The sequence below is a fragment of the Arvicanthis niloticus genome, chromosome 2, assembly GCF_011762505.2.
Source record: "Arvicanthis niloticus isolate mArvNil1 chromosome 2, mArvNil1.pat.X, whole genome shotgun sequence".
Taxonomy (NCBI): domain Eukaryota; kingdom Metazoa; phylum Chordata; class Mammalia; order Rodentia; family Muridae; genus Arvicanthis; species Arvicanthis niloticus.
In genome coordinates this window covers 9,341,812-9,362,708 of record NC_047659.1, presented here as the reverse complement: position 1 = coordinate 9,362,708, position 20,897 = coordinate 9,341,812, and the positions used below count along the sequence as shown (strand labels likewise).

General features: G+C 49.9%; 1 protein-coding gene across 11 annotated transcripts in view; it reads right to left on the bottom strand.

The window, feature by feature from the left end:
* Positions 1-20,897, bottom strand: part of Prrc2b (proline rich coiled-coil 2B) — an 82,981-nt gene that overhangs the window by 42,799 nt on the left and 19,285 nt on the right. For 9 of the 11 annotated variants that reach the window (XM_034494211.2, XM_034494205.2, XM_034494208.2 and 6 more), the window contains exons 2-6: positions 9,976-10,144; positions 9,290-9,467; positions 7,239-7,341; positions 5,396-5,468; positions 1,625-1,768 (exon numbers count right to left, since the gene is read on the bottom strand). In XM_034494211.2, coding sequence (XP_034350102.1) covers positions 1,625-1,768; positions 5,396-5,468; positions 7,239-7,341; positions 9,290-9,467; positions 9,976-10,090 — 613 coding nt within the window. In that variant the 5' untranslated portion in view covers positions 10,091-10,144. The remainder of the gene's footprint in view (positions 1-1,624; positions 1,769-5,395; positions 5,469-7,238; positions 7,342-9,289; positions 9,468-9,975; positions 10,145-20,897) is intronic. The other 2 variants (XM_076928483.1, XM_076928484.1) reach the window with 1 other exon arrangement.

Here is a 20,897-nt window from a genome sequence, read left to right as displayed (position 1 = left end):
GTGATCACATGTGGCATCCACAAAGCACACACTCAGTTCACAGGTAAAAACCTGAGGATGAAGCTGGTGACATGTCTCTGTGGGCTGCTGCCAAGCTGATAACCCGAGTTCGATCCTCAGAACTGCTGAGGCAAACAGGGAGAGCTAACTTCCACAAGTTGTCCTTTGACCTCCATATGCATGCTATGGTATGTGTGTTCCCCTACCCGACATACACACACAAAATAACTGTCTGAAAAACTTAAAAACCTGAGCTATCTATCCATGTGAGATTGTGCTTCTCCAGGCCCACTCACAGACCTAACACAGTCTGGTTTTTCTTTTTTGAGAGGGTCTTACTCTATATCCCTAGATAGCTTAGAACTCTCTCTGTAGACCAGGCTAACCTCAAACTTACAGAGATCCAACTGCCTCCTCCTACGTGCTAAGATTAAAGGCAAGAGCTGCCATGCTTGGCCAGACTGACTTTCCTTATGCACACTTAAGATCAGCTTATAAAAGACAAACATCAATGGTGTGAACCCGCCCGCTTCTGCAGTATGCATTAGTTCTCAGTGTTTCTTTGAACTCAGTTATTGCAGGTAACTCACGTGGCCCCACTGCATACTGTGGGGCAGACAGGAACGAATCCAGACAACTCCCTGTCCATTTCCGATTAGGAGCTGAAACAGGAAAGGACCCAGCGCTCGCCACCACAAGAGAAAAGGCTGCTTTGGCCCTGCTGCAATCCTGAGAAGCCAGGATCACCCCTTAGGCCCTCTACTTCTCACCTTCTCGAGAGGAACTGTCTAGAAGGTGGTTCTGTTTCCACAGTGTCCCACGGGGTGACCCACTCAGTCAGGCAGGGCTCTCCTAACACGGGGTGACCCACTCAGTCAGGCAGGGCTCTCCTAACACTGACCACACATTTAGCATTGACTATACTCAGCAAAGGTGCTGTTTTGTCAGAGTGGCATGGTGGTCACTCGGCTTCGAGACAGTGCCTCTGATTTGCCATCATTAGTGCCAGCAAGAGGAGAGACCTCGGGACTGAACAATACAGGCAGACAAAAGATCCTTGAATTTCAAGAGCTGAACAAGGAGGTAGTTCAGCTTCCTTGGTCAGGCCAAAAAGAGAACCCAGTTCTTAAACAGGAGGCCCCCACATCCAAGGCCTGCTGGCAAAGGACACACAACAGGCCTGCCCTCGCCCCCAGCACCAGAGGGCGCTACAGTGCTGGCTGCTGCAGATTCACCTGGTCGGTTCTGTGGCTGGGGAAGGGAGGAAGCCAGACTGTGTACAAGCTCCTGGAGTGACAGTCAGCATGTGGAGGGGCTTGGGAACAGTCCATGGGAACCAGGGACTTGATCAGTCAGCTGCACCCTGCATGTATGCATGAAGCAAAACCCAGCTCAGTGGAGGTAATAGTTTATGACAAATGGACAAGTGGTAAGACCTGGCTCAGCGAGCGGGATGAGAGCCAGATGTAAGAAACAGGCCAGAGGCAGTCAGGACCAACAAGCTACTGGCTTCCATGCTCTGACACCTACCTAGTCCCAAGCAGCTGGGGGACACGTGGAAGGGTAAAAAGGACGGGGTCTGGTGCCCAGAGAGGGCCTGGGAACAGAGCTGCCTTCCACTTACTCTGAGGGCGGAGGCTTGGTCCTGGCCCATACGACAGATCTAAGGCGCCCTTTTCTTTGCCAGCCTTGTCCTGCCCGCCAGCTGCTTTCAGCGTCGGAAACTCCTCGGGAGAGAAGGGTAACAGTCGGCTTGAGCCCCTTAAACCTGTTAAGAGAGGCAGAGAAGACACAGGGAGCGAGTGAGACAGCCAACAGTCCCTGCTGCTTTCCTAGCTGCATGTGGCCTGGCGTGGCTGCAGGTGAGGGACAGGATGTCACCTCTGCTCCAGCACATGGACCTTTCCACCCCCAAGAGTCACCTGGTGCTTGTGTCTCTCCGGGTGGTAAGGCTGCTTCATGAGGGCAGCACCAGACACCCACAAGGCTGTGTGGCCTGTAAATTCCAGGGCTCACTTCTCAACCTTCTCCAGCCCTTCAAAGCCAAGCATGGTCCTGGTGTAACCCCAATCCCATTTCTCTCCTCAGATGTCACTCAGCGCTCAACCCAACCCCCGTGGAAGAAGCAGCCCTAGTTTAACATTTTAACCCCAGGCCGGGTGGTGGCGGCGCACGCCTTTAATCCCAGCACTTGGGAGGCAGAGGCAGGCGGATTTCTGAGTTCAAGGCCAGCCTGGTCTACTGAGTGAGTTCCAGGACAGCCAGGGCTACACAGAGAAACCCTATCTCGAAAAACAAAAACAAAAACAAAACAAAAAACCCAAAAAACAAAGTACCAATGAAAGTAATTTTATGGTTGGGGGATCACCACATGATTTAAAAAAAAAAAAAAAATCACAGCATTAGGAAGGTGAGAACCATTGTTCTAGAGTCTCAAGGAAGGACTGTTTGGATCATGTTGGCTAATGGGGATGTCTGTGGGGGATACTTTTGATGATATCACTGGGTGGGAACTCCCACCCACTGTGGGTCGCATCACTCCCTAGGCATGGGGTTGTGGACGTTACAGAGTGGAAAGCAAGCTGAACATGAATGCATTCATTCATGCATTACTGCTTTCCGCTCTGACTGATGTGACCAGCTGCTTCAATGCAATTCCTAATAATGACTGACCATAATGGAATTGTAAATTAAATTAACCCTCACTTCCTTCCTTTTATCACAACAAAAAAAAAACCCCAAAACTATGACAGGTAACCCAATCCCACACCGGCACACTAGTATCCCTAAGATTTCAGCATTTACATCGGTCACCCAATACTGGCACTCTACCACAAGACAAGCAAGGTAATCAGACCAGGCCACACAAGGGGGAGGGGCACACACCTTTGATGTCTGTCCCAGCGCTTGCAATGCAAGCCTGACGACCCGAGTTAAGATCCCTGGCATTTAAGTGAGAAGCTGGGTAAAATGACAGGGATGTATAATCCTAGGGCTCCCTGGGAGGCAGACAGAATGATCCAGAAACTCCTGGGCCCGTGGACTTGGTGCATGGAATGTAATGGCAAGAAACAAGACACCATTTTAACAAGGGGGAAGATAAGAACTGACTTCTGGAAGCTGACCTCTGACTTCCACATACGTGCACTGTGGCACACATGCACTTGCACTTTTACACACACACACACACACACACACACACACACACACAGAGAGAGTTTTTAAAAAGTCATACCAGGCACCATGGCATACGATTATAATCAAAAGATGAAGTCTTAATTATGAATGCCTCCACAAGCTTGTAGGCATGTCTGTGGGGCACTTTCTTGGTTACTGACTGATGCAGGAGATGCAGCCAACTGGAAGCAGTGCTACCCCTGGGCAAATCACATATAAAAAAGCAAACTGAATCACCAGGGGAGTAAGCCAGTAAGCAGCATCCCTCTCTGACTTCCCCATCAGTCCCTGCCTCCAGAGTCCAGCCCAGGGTTCCTCTACAGACTTCTGCTCATGATGGGCAGAAATAAACCCTTTCCTCTCCAAGTTGCTTTTGGTCATGGTGTTTTGTCACAGCAACAGAGAGCAACTTAAGACAGTGAGCTTCAAGCCAGAGGACCTGTCTCAGAAAATAAGGTGTACCACTCATGAGAGATGACATGCAAAAACATCCTCTGGCCTTCACACACACACGTATGTACACATGCATGTCTACATGAGCATGGAGAAACACACACACACATACACACACACACACACAGAGCACTCAACCTTCACAAAGAACACAGACCACGGGGCCTCAGCTGACAGTGCAGTCGCTGCTCTGCCAGCCACTTTCTGAGGGACCTGCCCTCCCTGCTGCCCATCTGTCACCTCACCAGCAAGGTGCTTATGTGGTGTGCAGCTGAGCTAGAGTGAAGCCGTGCACACTGTGACTGCCCACGGTGCCCAGGAGACGCTGAGCACTAAGTTCTGGCATAGCATGGGCTTTCTGCTCCATCACAATGGCCTCTGGAGAGAGGCATGTCCTCTGTGCTGGCCACCCATGTCCACTGAATGTCAAGTATGGCAAAACCCTGGCTTGCAGGGACACAGGAGTGGGAATGTACCCCCAGGGCAGAGGACAAGAGTAAAACAGGCATGCTGGGCAGTGGTGGCACACGCCTTTAATCCCAGCACTTGGGAGGTAGAAACAGGTTTCTGAGTTCGAGGCCAGCCTGGTCTACAGAGTGAGTTCCAGGACAGCCAGAGCTACACAAAGAAATCTTGTCTCAAAAAAAAAAAATAAATAAATAAAACAAAACAAAAAACAACAACAAAAAACAAAAACAAACAAACAAACAAACAAAAACACCCACAGGCTGCCAGGGCTGTTTCCCCACACAAAGAGCAGCATCAGGTTCTACTGGGAGCTACACCAGGCACCTCGTCACTCTCCCTCACAGGCAGGGTTGCAGAGCTGGGTCAGCACTGTGCATCAGAACACAAGTACACAGCTGATATGGAAAACCCAGGAGACTTCATGTAGTCTTCTGGATTTATGGTGCTCTTAGAACCACCTGCTGGGGGCTGGAGAGTTGACTCAGTGGTTAAGAACACTGTCTGCTCCTTCAGAGGTCCTGAATTCAATTCTCACCAACACCCGCTGGCTCACAACCATCTGTAACTGTAGTCTCGTAGGATCAGATGATCTCTTCTGGTGTGCAGACAGACATACATCCAGACAAAACATTCATACGCATACAAATAAGTAAATCTTAAAACAAACAAGAAAACCTACCTGCTGACATTGGCCTCACCTCCGGGGCTACAGGGACTGTGGCATGTGCCCAGGACACTTCACCTAGTCACAGCTTACCTTAGCCACTGGACATACTCTGAACACTCCCCCCTGCAGCATGCTAGCCCTTCACCTGTCTCCACAGTGGATTGACCTTTTCAGATTTTCCTGCCAGTCGGAACACTGACAATAACCAATCCTATCCACTCCTCCAGTGGCTTTGGGCGAATGTCTGCAATGGTGGCTCCATGTCCATACTGGCTTCCCCTGGAGCTGGGGACAGTGCCAGGCCAGTGAGGGAGAAGCAGTTGAGTGGCAACATGACAGTGGCAGTAATCACCCCTGACAGCACAGCTGACAATGACCATCAGAGCCCGTGTTGGGGCTCCTCTGCCCAGCTTAAGAAGAACCCTTCTAGTAACCAATATTCAACTCAAACGAGGCCAGCCATCATAGAATTGGCAGCCAACTGCACTCACACAGGACACCACAGCACCAACACTAGCCTTTGTGGAGGAGTCCAGAGCTTCTAGGGACCCACGTCTAACTGGACGAGTCAGGGAAAGGACCGATCTCTCCTGCCCACCCACCCCATCCAAACCATCTACACTCACTTACCACCTTCGTGTCCGGCTGGCTTTCCACTCAGCTGTGCCCATGACTTTGGTCCACCTGGCACTGAATTTGTGTTCTAAGAGAAGGAAGGAAGCAAGAAGAGCCAACTCAGCCAACCTGCTGTGCCTTGGAATGTGGCACTCAGCCGTGGCAGGGCTCGGCAGCACAGCACTGGCCTGGCCTGCTTGGGCCTGGGCTCTACCCCCAGCACCACAAACGGAAGGGGGGGGGTGGGAGTTGCATTTTAGACTCAAGCCTCATGCAGAAGGCAGATGGCCACTTTCAGAGCTGTCAGTGTAGCAGACCCAGCCAGGGTCAGGAGCTTAGGGCCCAGAGTAGCACGGCTGATGAGCAAGCGCTGAGGACTCGCCCACGCCCACCGTGTGCAGAGCTCTGCAAACACTGCCAGGTTGTCCCGTGCCCACACAGAGTTGTGCTGTCTTGCTCCAGAGACAAAGCTCCAACCCTGATTTCAGCACATGTTTCAAATCTGGGCCACTGATGAGTGTGGAACACACCCAGGAAAATTAATGTGCACAACCATTCTGAAACAAGTGCTGGTCCTCCCAGCCTGACTCCAAAGAGGCCTTCTTCCTCTGCTCATTCACTCCTGCCTGTCTCGGCCTTGGCCCTACAGGCAGCCTCCAATGAAAGTTTAAGCTAGCAAGTAAAATCCCACCATGCCCCTGGAAGGGTCTGGTCATATTCCAAATGGGGCTCAGACTTACTCCTCATGCAGAAAATATCTGCTATATCTGCCTAACCCTAAACACAGATAACACGGCTTCTTTGCTAGCTTCTGTGGTAAGCCTGAAGGTGTCCCCTGATGGTCTGCTCAGGACAGGCCCAACATCTTATGAGCAGAGGGGTACCAAGGCTGCCGCCATTCTCGTCCCACACATGTCACCTGTGTTTACAGCCTCAGGGTGACACAGTCCTTACGGAGACACTAACAGGGGAATGACAATACTGCTGATGATTTCTGTCTCAAAGGCAGTGGGCTGTCAAGACCCTCTAAGAGTTCACAAGACATGGGGTGTTCCTCTTCCTTTCCCCTGAAGTAATCAAGAAAACCCCAGAGCCTCTAAGAAGAGTTGATTGCTAGATAAAATGACCAGTGTGGAGGAGGCTCCTTCCTCCAGTGGCCAGTGCTGGCAACCTTACTATGGTTGCCAAAGACCCTACCAAGGTTCCAGAGCCAGGGCACAAGTAAGCTTGCCAAGCAAGCTCCGCTCTGCACAGCTAAATCTGAGGCACCAGGACTGTAATCCTGCTTAGCTTTAAATCTGGGAAACAGGAAGTCAACTCCACTCTGTGATGTCACAGGCCCAAGGATCTGTGGTCAATGTGCATGGCATGGGATGGACATGGGGTCTTCAACACTGCAGAGGGAGGTGTTCTAGAGAGGCCAAAGGCTCCCAGACATATAGTCTTCCAGTCACGGCAGACGATACAGAATCAAGGTGTCAAGACAGCTGGTAAGTTAGGCATGGTGGCACTTGTCTTTTATCCCAGCAAAGCAAGGCAAAGGCAAGCGAATTTCTGTGAGCTTAAGGCCAGCCCAGTCCACAGAGTAAGACCTTGTCTCAAAAAAAAGGAAAAGAAAAGAAAGCGTTGGTGAGTCACAGCCAGCCAGCTGATTGTTTTCAAACACACCAGACAATGGGGTGTTTCTGCAGCCTGACACTTCCTCTGCTCAACAGGACTGGTCCCACAGAGCTCATTAGGAAGCATCGAGCTAGCCTGCGCTCATCCCAAGCTTTACCCAAGCCAAGAACCTGTCTTTTTCCAAATAGCACCACCATCCTCAGCACCAGGGATGTCACGACAGGAAGCCAGCACCTACCTCCTGACTGATAGACTGTGTCGGTTTCTGCAAATTGGAGACAGATTTCTGCGAACCCGGCTGCGGCTGCGACTCCGGCGGCTGAGAGGCTGTCACACTGGAACTAGAAAAGGGCAGGATGCACAGTGGGGTCAGACTCTGCTGCCTCAACAGTGACCAGATGGTGACCCAGGCCCTAGGCTGGTGCGATGACACCGCCCAGGACATGGGGCAGTCTGCTGCTTGCTTCCTACAGTTGTCAAATGAGCTTGAAGAAAGCAATAGGTCTGTCAATGGAGAAACTGAGTCACCGCTGTAAGGACCGGAGAGCCTCTCCACCTACTCAGAGCAAATGCTTTGACAAGTGACAGACTTCTATCTTGCCTCACCATACGCCTGCACTCAATAAAAATAAATTTATAAATATAAATAACAGACATTACCATCTCATCCCCCATGCATAAGCTCTGATTCCCACAGATTTCTCTATACATATGTTCATATAGTATTTTTAACATAAGATAGCCCCATGCACATAATTCCACAATCTCTTCTTCCAGTCTACTAGAGCCTTCTTATATCTAACTTCCTTTAGGGATGACTAGCTGCAGCTGGATGAGACATAAGTTAGTTAGTTTCTGCTCCTCTTTCTTCTTCATTATAGACAGAACTGCAACAGACATTTTAGAGACACACAGGCACAGGCCTCCAGGCATTGTCAAGGCCAACAGGAAGGTTGGCTGTATGGAGCCTTCCACTCTTCCACTCAGCCGCAGTAGAGCCTTGCACTTGACAGCCCACTCGGTGAGAAGCAGCCACTGCCAGGGGCTCAGCTGATAGCCAAACTCCGCAGACACACTGCTAAACTAGCCCCAGCCACTCACAAGTCACAACAACGACAAACTGATGCTTCCAGGTAGTGGCACCTCTCTATCCCCAAACCTAAGTTCCAAGTCCCCACAGGAGAGCATGCCAGGGCAACAGGGAGCCTCCTCAACTGCCCGTCCTCACTCCCTCCTCAGGAGGCCTTTACCAGGTGTCTGACACTGTCCCTGCCACTGCTGGGAGACCATAGAGAAGGGACAGCACTCTGCGGCCTCCTCTCTCTGCAGCTTTGAGAAGCAGAGGCTCCAGCATTCCCACTGACCCGCAGGAAACTTTCTTACCAAAGAGCTGGTGGGTGCCATTCAAATGGATGATGACAACTGACACCTTCATGTCCACTGAGTCAGGCTATTATCCCATGGGTTCACCACTGTGCCCTAGTGGCCACCCCTGGAACTAAGGACTATTTCTCCTTGAAGGTGGAACCCTCAAGTTCAGAAGTCCCAGCAAACCACAAATGACCTGACTAGAAACAACAAGCAAGGCCAAGCAACCTTGATGGTCGTGATATACCCCCATCCATAGAACCCTCACAAACTGACTGCATAATATTTTTGTTTTGTTTTTGTTTGAGACAGTGTCTCGCCATGTAGCCCTGGCTAGCCTGAAAATTATAGAGATATGACTATCTCTGCCTCCTGAGTGCAAACCCAGGACCCAGTAGCAAGCTCCAACAGGAGGCTTCTGCCTCTGGAGCCCCTCCCAGGACCCGGCTTCCTCTCTGATCCACACAAAGACACAGAGAGCTCGAAGGCTCGTCATCTGAGGAGCCTGTGCAGGCCAAGTGCCTGCTGTCTCTCTAGAGACACATGGCTCAGGACTTTAGGCTCCTAAGGCTGTAACTCCCAAGCTACATTCTCCTAACATGGAAGACACAGGGGCCCTGCCCCAACCTGGTAGTTCTCTGGGGACAGGTCTCAATCACTGTACACAGTCCCTTGGGGAATATGGTTATCCAAAGAAATGCTACTTATTAATCAGCTCAAAGGCCTAGCCATATAAAGGCAAGCAAAGAGTGCAGAGTCACAGAAGCCTGCCCTTACTCCTTACTCCCAGCTCTCCTTCTACAAGGCCACACCTACGTCCCACAGAGCAGATGGTACTGGGTACCCCGCCACTCAGCCCCACCCCCTGTCAGCCCCCTCTTGTGGCTGCCCCCCACAGTCATCCACCCACCGGTGGCTCACCTCTTTGGGTCTTGCTGGTCCTGCTTGTTGGCCCATCCTGTCCCGTCCTTGGGAACTATCACGATGTTGGGGTCGTTTCCTTTGTTTTCAGACTTCAGGCTTGGCAGGTTTGCAGGCGGTGGCATACGCCGGGCTGTGGCAACTTTCCCGAGACTCTGTAAGCCATGTCTAGGAATAACTGCAAGGAAAAGTACATGGGATGGAGCACACACCTCACAGGAGGAAAGAGGCCAAAATACACACCACTGCTCAGACTAAGAAGAAAAACAAGGCCAAGCGAAGACAAGTGCTTGGTAGTCACTCTAGTTCCTGCCAGCTCCTCCTCCAGAGCAGAGACAAAAGACTGCTGGGATCTGCACATTCTACTTTGGCAGGAGGCAGCTGGAGGAGCTCATGCCAGGGAGAAGCCAGGCCCAGGAAGTTTAGCTCACAGTGACTACCCCTGTACCATGACATGGTCCTGGATGTGCCCCAAGAACCCCCAGGAAGGTCTTGTGGGTGGCAACAAATCCTACACAAACCTGTTCCACTACGTTCCACAAAGTCAGATCTAGGAAACTAAGAGGGTTAAGGCTATGTCACCTCACCTGCCAGCCCAAACTGACTAGGGACTCAAGAGCCTGGCCAGGCCTGGCCATCTTACAAGGGCAAGAAGCGACCGTAGAGGGGCCTTTGGCAGGCCTTACCTGAGGATCTGATGGCGCCTACTGACCTCCCTTTGTACTTGTCAAACAGGCTGAGAGTCGAGTACTTGCTTTTCCCATCCTTGCCCTGGATTATTTGCCCCAAACGATCGGACATCGCGATGAAATGTCATCTAGTAAGGAAATTTTTCTCGGCACCGCTCCGATTTGCCTTTGAAACAGAAGACAGGAGATCAGTCACCAATCCAACAATTCAGAGGAGCAAATCCTTCAGGAACGGAAGACATCCTGCAGATGTGAAGACAGCCAGGGACTGTCCCAAGGAAAATGCCCTCAGCATTTACCCACAGGTGCTCGCTCTAGGTGGCCAGCTCTGCAGATAGCCTGAGCTACCCCACCCTCACTCAAGACTTGCTGGTAAGACAAGCTGGAGACTGCTGCCATGCCATTCCATACTGTAAACAGATGCTGACACACTCAGTCACTCTACAAATCAAGGACAACTCTTGAAGATGAAACAACACTCCTGACTTCCAGCTCTTACAAAAAGGCAGCAAGTTAGCCTAAGGGAGGAGCACAGCCCACCTGAGCCACACACGTGGTGTTGGGAGGAGCAAACCCCAGCAAGTGACCTGGGAGCCAGGGACAGATTCGGCCAGGTAGAGTCAGCACCTGGAGAACAGCAGCCATGCAACAGAGCAAGGTGGCTGTTCCAGCACCTCCTCCACTAAGACCAAACCTCAAAAAGACTGGAAGCTTCTACCCTTTCAATATCAGCACTCTCCTTGTCTGCTCCCTAATTCACCCATTCATTCATTCATTCATTCATTCGTTCATTAGTTCCAACACTAAGTGTCTGTCCACTATCAGTGAGCTCTGTGCTCAATGAAACTGAGACCAAGACCAGCCTTCACCACCTTCTTCCTACACTACGTCAGCCTTGACTAGACACGCTGAACTTGAGCCTGTGCAAGGGACCATGACTTCCTAACCCTGTAAGCAAAGTATGGAACAAGAAGCAAGAGTATCCACTGAGTATCACAACCACATGTCCTTAATGGCCTCACAGGGTGACTAAGAAAAGGGAGAGGGAGGCAGCTCTAACAGTGAATTTGCCGCTCTGTGAGTCTGTCCTGAAGTTACTGGGCTAGGAGAACACAACAGTGTATCTGGAAGGCATCTGGCACCTAATAAGATGGTGTCTAAGACAGATGCCTACACTACTTCACACTGTGAAGCCTGAGAGACAACACTCAATTACAACAGGCACGGAAAACAAACGCTGACACAGAGCTACTGAGGTCACATCTGTGTGGACAGAGCTGCGCCTCCTGACACATCAAAGGCACAAACCAGGACTGGCCAGGTGCTGCAGGAGCCTGTGAATACACAGTGTGTACCAGGAAATGCCCTGAAGAACTGCACGTGAGCCAGGAGGTGGTGTCGCACGCCTTTAATCCCAGCACTCAAGGACAGGCAGGTGAAGAAGCTCTGTGAGTTCCAGGACAACCAGGGCTACACAGTAAAACCCTGTCTTGAAAATTAGAGACAGAGAGACAGAGAGACAGAGACAGACAGACAGACAGACAGACAGACAGAAGAAACGCTTGTGAGAGCTGCAGATACAGCTTAGTACGATAAAGGCATTTGCTGAACAAACCTAAAAACCTGAATTCAATGCCCAGAACCCACAGTGGCAAGACAGAAGTGACCCCTGGAAGTTGTTCTCTGACCTCCACATGCACACCATGGCATCTGTAAACACACACACACACACACACATTAATCTTAACTTTAAAAATGCACATAGAGGGTTAGAGAGATGGCTCATTGGTTAAAAGCACTGACAGATCTTGCAGAGGTCCTGAGTTCAATTCCCAGCCACCACATGGTGGCTCACAACCATCTGTAATGGGATCCGATGCCCTCTTCTGGTGTGTCTGAAGACAGTGACAGTGTACTCACATACATAAAATAAATTAAATCATAAAAATCAAATGCACATGGAAGGCTGGTACTCATGTGAAACATCCCTCTGCCTGTTTTGGCACTCTCCCCCACGGAAAGACAGCCCTTCCTCTTGACATGGTCACAGCCCCCCCTGGCTGTGCAGTTATTCCCTTCCTCATTCAAATCCTAACCCACAGCAGTGGTCATGGGAGAGGTCCAAGAATACCAGGCTATCTGAAAGTGAATAGACTCAGTACGGGGAGCATCAGACCCATTGATGGCCAAACCCAAGTATGCAAGGAACTATGGAGCCCAGGAGAACTTATACCCAGAACCCTCAGGGTGGGAAGAACTAACTCCCACAAGTTGTTCTCTCAATTTTACACACAATGAATATGTAAAATAAATACATCAAGTTTTTTAAAAGTTGATCTCCAAGAAGCAGACAGAAAAGCAGTACCTAACAAAGGCTGGGAGACAGGGAGGGTCAGAGGGCAGGAGAGGGGGAGGGAGTGAGGAATGCTAGGTTGGAGGAGGTAAGTCTGAATGAATACTCTAGAGTGGAACAGGAAAGTCAGGAAGGCAGCAGTAACATAGTGCTTCAAAACAGCAGGTAGTGTATGGACCGCTCCTACCCACAGAAACACGCAATCTACAGCGACGGGTCTGCGAGCCACCCAGATCTAACTGCCGCACAGTGCACCCGTACAGAGATGTCAGACCACATTCCAGAAAAAGAGACAACTGCCTTGCCAAAAATAAAGATGCACGGGTTGAAGGCATGGCTCAGTGATCACGCTCACTGACTGCTCTTCCAGAGGACCCCAGGTTTGAATCCCAGCACACAGCGGCTCAAATCAGGTGTAACCCCAGTACCAGGGGAATCCAATACCCTTTTCTGGACTCCACCAACACCAGACACACACACAGGCAGACAGACAGACACACAAGCTAAATACTCATACATATAAAATAAAAGTCTCAAAAAAGTTCATTTCTTTATAAATTGGGTAGGATTGGGTAGTACACACTGGTGTCAACTCAAACTAATAACCTGAAATAGAAGAGAAGACTTGGGCAGAAATTCCCAGCAGTCAGGTATCTATAGTGAGAGTTTTGGTTTCTTTAAATACCCAGTCATATTATATGAACATGTTTCTGTTTTAATCCCAGCTGCTTCAGTTTGTCCACAGCCCCTATATGATCGTCTCAGCTCTAGGAAGGGCAGGGTCTTTGCAAACTACAGACAGTTTAATTCTGGAACTCTAGAGAGGGTGTAAATGAGAGAGCCAAGAGGGCCTGTGGTGAAGGCTGCTGCTGCAGTTTGTCAACTGGTCATGAGCAAGAGACACAAAGACTGGACTTGCCCCCAAGGAACCCAAAGCCTCTAATCAGCAGAAGTAGTGTATTTTGTTGGCTGAACAGGTCTATGGCCCCTTTCCTCTCTATCCTTTCTCTCCTACCTAGTGTTGGGGGCATTGGAAAGGAAGTGAGAACCCAATAAAGTAGCAAAAAAAAAAAAAAAAAAAAAAAAAGCTCTAACAGGTGTCCCTGGAGGTACAGAATGCAGAGACAGGAGAGTAAAGCAAGTTCTGGGACAGCCAGGGCTACACAAAGAAACCCTGTCTTGGAAAAAAAAAAAAAAAGTCTGAAAATAAAACAAACACAAAACAGGGGTGATAGCCCAAATGGTTAATCATACTTACTGCTCTGGCAGATGGCCACACTCAGTTCCCAGCACCCACCTGGTGGCTCACCTGCACACATGCAGTCCACATAAATTCCTGCAGGTACACACACATACACATAAAGAAAGACTAGAATGCGCACATATGCTTACCCTGAACATAAGCCCTTGGACGCTCACCGTGTGATGGGACCTGTACCCTGCTCCACAAGGCACCTTTCAACCTGAAACAGGCATAGCAATAACCTACCACTGTGCCCTCAAGCCTAAAATGGTAGATTTTTTTTTTTTTTGTAATATTTGTTACAAAGAAATATAAATGCCAAGGGTAGGGTGGAGTGGAGACCTGACCGGAGGCGGAAAGATGGATTACACACAGGGACTGTGAGAAGCTCTGTTCAGTGTTACAAGGTCCCGAAACCAAGAGCAAGAGTCCTCACTCCTAGAGCCAGCTGACAAAGGGATGCTATGCTGTAGATGTGACTAAGCCAAGGTCCTAGGGACGGCAAACCAGATTGCACAGTCTAACGTGCCCAATGGAGTCATGAAGGGTCCTACAACAGATCAGTCAGAGAGGTGGGAGGGTGGAGGCAGCTGGGAAGACAGAGAAAAGGACTGGGAGCTGCAGGAGGCAGCCCCCCAAGAAAACGGATTCTTCCTGAGAGCCTTCAGCACAGGATAGCCCTGCCGGCCATCTGGCTTTAGCCCTGGGAGGCACAGCTCAGGCGTCTCTGTGTTTCAAGCCGCTCAGTGTGTACAGTAAGTTACCACAAAAGCAGAAGCTATCACATGCACGTGCTAACCCTCACAAGGCAAACCTGGCACAATAGAGGACAAACTGCCATAGCCCCGCCTCACTGCCAGCTTAGGGGCATGCCACCATCTCTGGCCTTGGTACAGGGACACACACGAAATGCCAGCCACATTCCTGACCACAGTGATCAGTGAGGAGGATGCCCTGCCCCAGCACCTCCTCAGCCACACAGTGCAGCACTGGACTTAGCAGCACTAGCTTAAACTCAGATGAATTATTAATTAAAAAATGAACCACGCGGTGAGACCTATGTCCAAAAAAAGGAAAGAACAGAAACAAAATGGACATTGGTGAGAAGGGGGTGCGGAGTCTTTGCTGCCGTTCCTGTGCCAGTGTAGCTGGGTTTTTGATTCTAAGGTAAATGTTTTTGGTTTTTGGTTTTGTTTTGTTTTGTTTTGAGTTTCTGTGTGTAGCCCTGGCTGTCCTGGAACTCACTCTGTAGACCAAGCTAGCCTTGAACTCAAGAGAGCTACCTGCCTCTGCCTCCTGAGTGCTGGGATTAACGATGTACATGCCACCACCATCCCACTAAAGTAAATATTTTTTCTGTCAGAGGACAACTCACAGGATTCAGTTCTCTGCTTCCTTCAAAGTGGGATCCAGAGACTAAACTTGGGTCTTCAGGTTTGACAGCAAGTACCTTTAAGAGCAGAGCCATCTCTGTCTCTACATCTTTGATCAGTCACTGACTAGGTGACAGCACCCTCAAGATGCCTGCCTGGTACTCACCAGTAAGGCTAGGGGCCACCCATCCCCAAGGAACGGAAGTTCAGAAGCCTGAGCAAATCCCACCCAACACTGCAGGAGAAAAGCACGTGCCTCTCTTGAGACTGTAAAACATATCTGGGCGGTGATGGTCTGTAGTGACAATTTTGGAATTTTGGTTTCTTTAAAAACAGAAATATTGTGAGAATATGTTCTTGTTTTAATCCCAGGTGTGGGATAAGCAAGCGACCACTTCAGATGTGATTCTGCCAGCTGTAGAGAGTTTCTGCAATTGTGTGACGTTTTGAATTCTGCAGACTTTTCAGAAGTTACATAAATGTTGTTTTGTTGGTGGTGGTCACAGTTTGTTCAGTAGTAGTGCACAAAGAAGAAACAACAAGAAGAAACTTTCCCCCAAGGAATAAGTAGTCTTTCCCACCCCTGACTTTATTCGGGGATCTCTTTCCTCTCCTCTGTATCCTTTTTCTCTCCTAGCTAATGGCAGGGGACTGAAAGAGTGGAAGAAAGAACCAGCAAAGTAGCCAAAGTCCAACTACCATGGTCTGTCCACAACTGCTTTTATTTTTTTTAAGATTTGTTTATTTAATGTGTGTCAGTACATTGCCTCTCTCTTCAGACACACCAAAGAGGGCACAGGATCCCAGTACAGATGGTCATGATCCACCATGTGGTTGCTGGGAACTGAACTCAGGACCTCTGGAAGAGCAGTCAGTGTTCTTAACCACTGAACCAGCTCTCCAGCCTCCACACTCAACTGCTTCTTGAACTGGGTGCTCCCAGTAAATGTAACTACTCAAAAGACAGTGTGTTCCTGCCTGATGTGCTGAGTGTGGACTGTGAGGTGCCTGGGAATCTTAACCCAGGCCTGCACTACAGCGGCACAGCAGTTCACTGAGTTTGGCACCTGCTGGCCACACCGTTGGCATCACCAAACCTCAGTCACCTCACTGCTGCCTGGATCCTGGTCAAGAACTCTCAGGTGCAAGACAACTCTAGCCAAGTACAGCCTCGTGACTCTTCTGTGTCAAACCAGCCATCTCTTCCCAGGCACTGGGGATGTAACAACCCCACAGGGGCTGGGGAGGGGCCTGGCATGGGTTCCATCCACAGTCACAGAAGGAGACCACACAAATGGAAGGCGGTCTGTCCAAGCACACTACACCAGAGGAGTTTGCACTGGGAGTCAAGTGCAACCCGAGAGGTGGAGACATTTTACGCCTGGCTTTCTAGAGTACATTACAGCTCCTGCCTACAACACTCTCTAGGTCTTTCAGTCAGCTACCATCCATAGCTGTTAACTCTCTTCCCTCCAAAGCCTGCCCCATGAGGCCTGGCCCAGCCCACACCCACCTGGCTCTTCTCTGCCAGCTGGTTTTCACTGCACAGGCCAGAAGCCCTGGCTGTCAGTGGGCTTTCAACCAGCTCCAGATATCTGCCTGTCTTCTACCCATCCACACACACTCCCTCCCACACCCAGCTTGGGGGCCAGGATGGCAGGAAGCAAGCCTGGGCAGGCATTGCCTGTCAATCAGGAAGCTGCGGAGGCCTGCTGGCAGGTCAGAGCCCAACGCCTTGCAGCCTGACTCACACCTGGGTCTATGGGACAGGACTGGCACAGACACACTCCAGGTCCTGGCTGGGAGTGTGGCCCAGCCTGGCACGCAGCCACAGCTGTCTGCTGCCTTCTGGTCTTTTTGTAGGTGACAACCTCTTTTTATCTCCAAACAAAATCTAATCTGAAACTTTAGTACCACAGAGAAAACTGGAAGGAATTGCAGGTGCTGTGGCCAGCCTGGGACCCTCCTGCCCCACAGCAGCAGCCTTAGGCACTTCTATGGGGCCCAGATGCACTGTGAAAATCACTGGTTAAAGAGAAAATACTGCTTTTTGGCAGATGAGGTGGGGGAAATCCCTCATGAAGACAGTTCTAGAGAAAGAACTAATAAAGACAAGCCAGTTAGACGTCTAAATACGCACACTGTGGCAGTGAGAAGTCTAAATACGCACACTTTGGCACATGATCTAAAGACAGCAGAGGCCCAGGCGGGGATGAAACAAAAGCCACCCAAGAGATTCTAGCCAACAAAGGCACTGACACCCAGGCCACGCCTCTCCAGACAGGCCCGCCTGTCCAGCAGGTTCTGGCTGGCTGTCCTCCACAGGGTCTGTCTCCCAGCACAGTATTTTATCAAAAGCCATTTCCGGGTAACAGGATTAATTTCACTCGGCATTTGGGTAGAAGCCAGCGTCAGATGACTGACCAGGCAATCTGGAATGGCCTGACTGGGGGCTGGGGGCAGCGACAGCTGCCATGGGCATTCCTGAGCACTGGACCCCCGCCCCCCAGGCACTCACATGTCCCCGACTCTTCACACACCCTTTGAGAAGATACCCTTGTGTCAGCCTGTTTGACAGAGGAAGGCATTCATGTCCAGTTGTTGGGACAGAGATCTTGTCCAAGGTCAAAGAGCCCAGGGTCTGGACTCCAGGCTGCGGCTGCTGCAGCATCTGTGTAGTTGCAGTAGGCAGGAAAGACAATGGACGGATGCTGACAGCCTTCAACCCAGGTGCTCACGGGCGGCCTGCAGATGTCAGTGTGGGTGACAGAGCTCTAACTCAGACCCTGACTTCACAGGCGAATTTCACAAGGAAAGCCCATTCTCTTCAGTCTCCCTGATACTAGTACCATCTCCTGCCTTCTCAGTCTTCACCCTCAAGCCCGGGAACTGCATCATCCATACTGACGAAGCAGTTTTGCCAGCTCAGAGCACAGTGGTCAATAGGAGAAACCATACCATTGAGTGCAGCTAGGCCATGGCTGGGAGGCAGAGACTGTGTAGAAGGAGGGGGGAGGCCATCATCAGACAAGACGGCAGAACCACGACCTGCCCAGAAAGAGAGCAGGTCACACATTTAAACACTCAGTCCTGGATTATGGCGGTGTTTGGGGAGGTCACGGAACCTCCAAGACACCAGGTCAAGTATTTACATTACGATTCATAACAGTAGCAAAATTACAATTGTAAAATAGCAATGGAATAACTATGGTTGGAGTCACCACAGCATGAGGAACTGTATTAAAGGGTCGCAGCACTGGGAGGTTGAGAGCCACTGCTCTAGGGGTGCAGCCTTGCAGGAGGAAGTCTCTCATGTCAGTAGGGTTTTATGGCCTTGGCCCACCTGCCCTCTACTCCCCCTGTTGAAGATGTGATCTCTCCGCTTCCTGACTTGGCCTGCTGTCCGGTCCTGAGCTTGCTCCCCAAACCCATGTGATAGACAGAGAGTACCACCTTCAAGGTATCCTCTGCCTGCTTCACAACATACGGTAGCATGAGTGTCCCCAAACACATTACACACATGCACATACACACATTTTTAAATGTAACAAAAATTAAACTTTAATTTTCATAAATTTACTTATTAAATCTCACTCAAAAATTAGAGAGTAACACAAAATCCAAGCAGAAGATCAGAACAGCAATTATTGTTTCAGCATCTGCCAAAAAGCTACTGCCTAAGGAAGGCCCAGAGCCAGGGGCAGTGATGCATGTAATCTCAGCAGTTTAGAGGTAAAAACAGGAAAATCATTCATTCAAGGCCACCCTCAGCTACACTGCCCAGCCTAAGCTACGTACCCTGCCTGGAAAAAAAAAATCTTTTTTTAATTCCACTGTTTATTTCAGACATTTCGATGCTCACAGGCCAGTACATGCTTCAGTACACTGGACCACTGGGGTGCTGTGGGACACAGACACAATGAGCAGCCGTCTGGTACAGGGAGAGCAGAAAGTCCCCTAACACATATGCAAGGCCAGATGACAAGCACATTGAGATGCACTGGGATCTGCCTAATGCATCACCATAGCGTCTAAGGATCACAAGTAAAAATAACACACACTGGGAGCAAAGAAACCTCATTCACAAAAGCAGGATCAGGCTGACCTCGAGGCAGCAGTGTTCTGACTGACCTCTGGTGTACGGGTAAAACCAGCAGGGAAATGAACAGGAATCTAAGCGAGAGGGTTCTACAGATGTCAGCGCGGGCCAGCCCAGCCAGGGCTCCTCTCTCAGGGCGTCTCTATACAGCACTCAGAAAAGTAGACCTTAAGGATGGAGGGCAGATCAGAGGGTGAGTGCAAACTGTTTACAGAGGATCCAGGCTGTAACTCCAGCTTCAGGGATCTAGTCTCTTCTAGTCTCTATAGGCACCTGCAGTCATGTACACACCCTTACACAGACCTACACTCAAGTGCAAGCGCACGCACACACACACACACACACACACACACACACACACACACACACACACTCAAATAATTTAAAAAATAAAAGAGGGAGTGGAGAAACAGCTCAGTGGTTGAGAGCATTTGCTGTTCTTGCAGAGGACCCAGGTTTGGTTCCCAGCACCTATGTAGTGGCTCACAACCATCTGTAACTCCAGTTCCATCTGTGACCGACCCCCACTCCTAGAATCAGTGGGCACTATACAGGTCAAATACTCATACACACAAATAAAAGTATATCTTTTTAAAAAAAATCTAAATACATCTTCAAAGAATGAAAGAAACCCAGGTGTGGGGCAGGTAAGATGGCACAGCAAGTACTTCCCTCACAAGCCTGGAGACCTGAGCTCAATCAGGAACCCACATAAAGGTGGAAGGAAAGAACTGATCCCCAAGCTGTCCTCTGACCTATACAACACACATATACACATACCACAAATAAAATGTTTAATAGAAAAGCAGGGGTGGCCCTTAGGAAATGACACTGAACCCACTTGTCTGTTCCGAGTCAGAAACTGGTCCATCTAGAAAGCTGAACTCAGGCCTGAAACACCACAACCAAGGTTCTCTCTCCTCTGTGGAAGACCTTGCCAAGAACAATCTGCTTGCAGATCCCTGAGTTTGAGGCCAATTTGGTCAACATAATACAGACCAAGTTCTAGGATAGCCAGAGCTGCACAGAGAAACCCAGTTTCAATAGATGGATGGATGGATATATGGTAGACAGACAGGCAGGCAGGCATGCAGGAGGAAACAGGTCTGAATGTGGGGTTCTAAGGGGCTAGAGTTTATTACAGGAGATACCACCAGAGGACTCCAAGCACAAATTAGCACCAAAAACTAAATAAAAAACAAAGCCTCTTCCCAGGCTCAGTTCTCTTGCACTCAGTACACAGCCTTTCCATGGCCTGACACATATCAACCTCCATTTGTAATCCCCAGGCCCCTTCCTTCATCAGGGCTACTGCTCAGATAGCAACTAGCTTAAGCTCACACACCTTCCCATCAGCCCACTGTCCCATCTATCCAGCCCACTGCCCAGCCTTATCTTAACACTACCTTACATCTCTCCCCAGTCACATGTCTGAAACACTGGGTTTGCAGCTCAGTCCCAACCCCACACAAGCTGTGACTGAAGGCCAGATTCCTCAGGGATTAAATAAAGAATGAAGGGCCAGGAGTATAGCTGAGTGAGTGATAAGAGGACCTGCCTAGCCTGCACAAGGCACTGGGCTCGATGCTGAACATAGTACACACGCACACGCACACACACAGGCACACACACACACACACACACACACACACACACGCACGAGATGAACTTGGTAGGTCTATTTTAAGGAACAGCACAATGAGCTGGGTCTGGTGATTTACAAAGCCCCACACTAAGGCTGAAGCAGGAAGGTGTGGAGTTTCGGGTCAACTTTGAGCCACGCAGAGCATTAATACCACATATGACCCAGGCTTCCCTCTCTATGGGTATAAGACTCAGAGCAGATGCCCC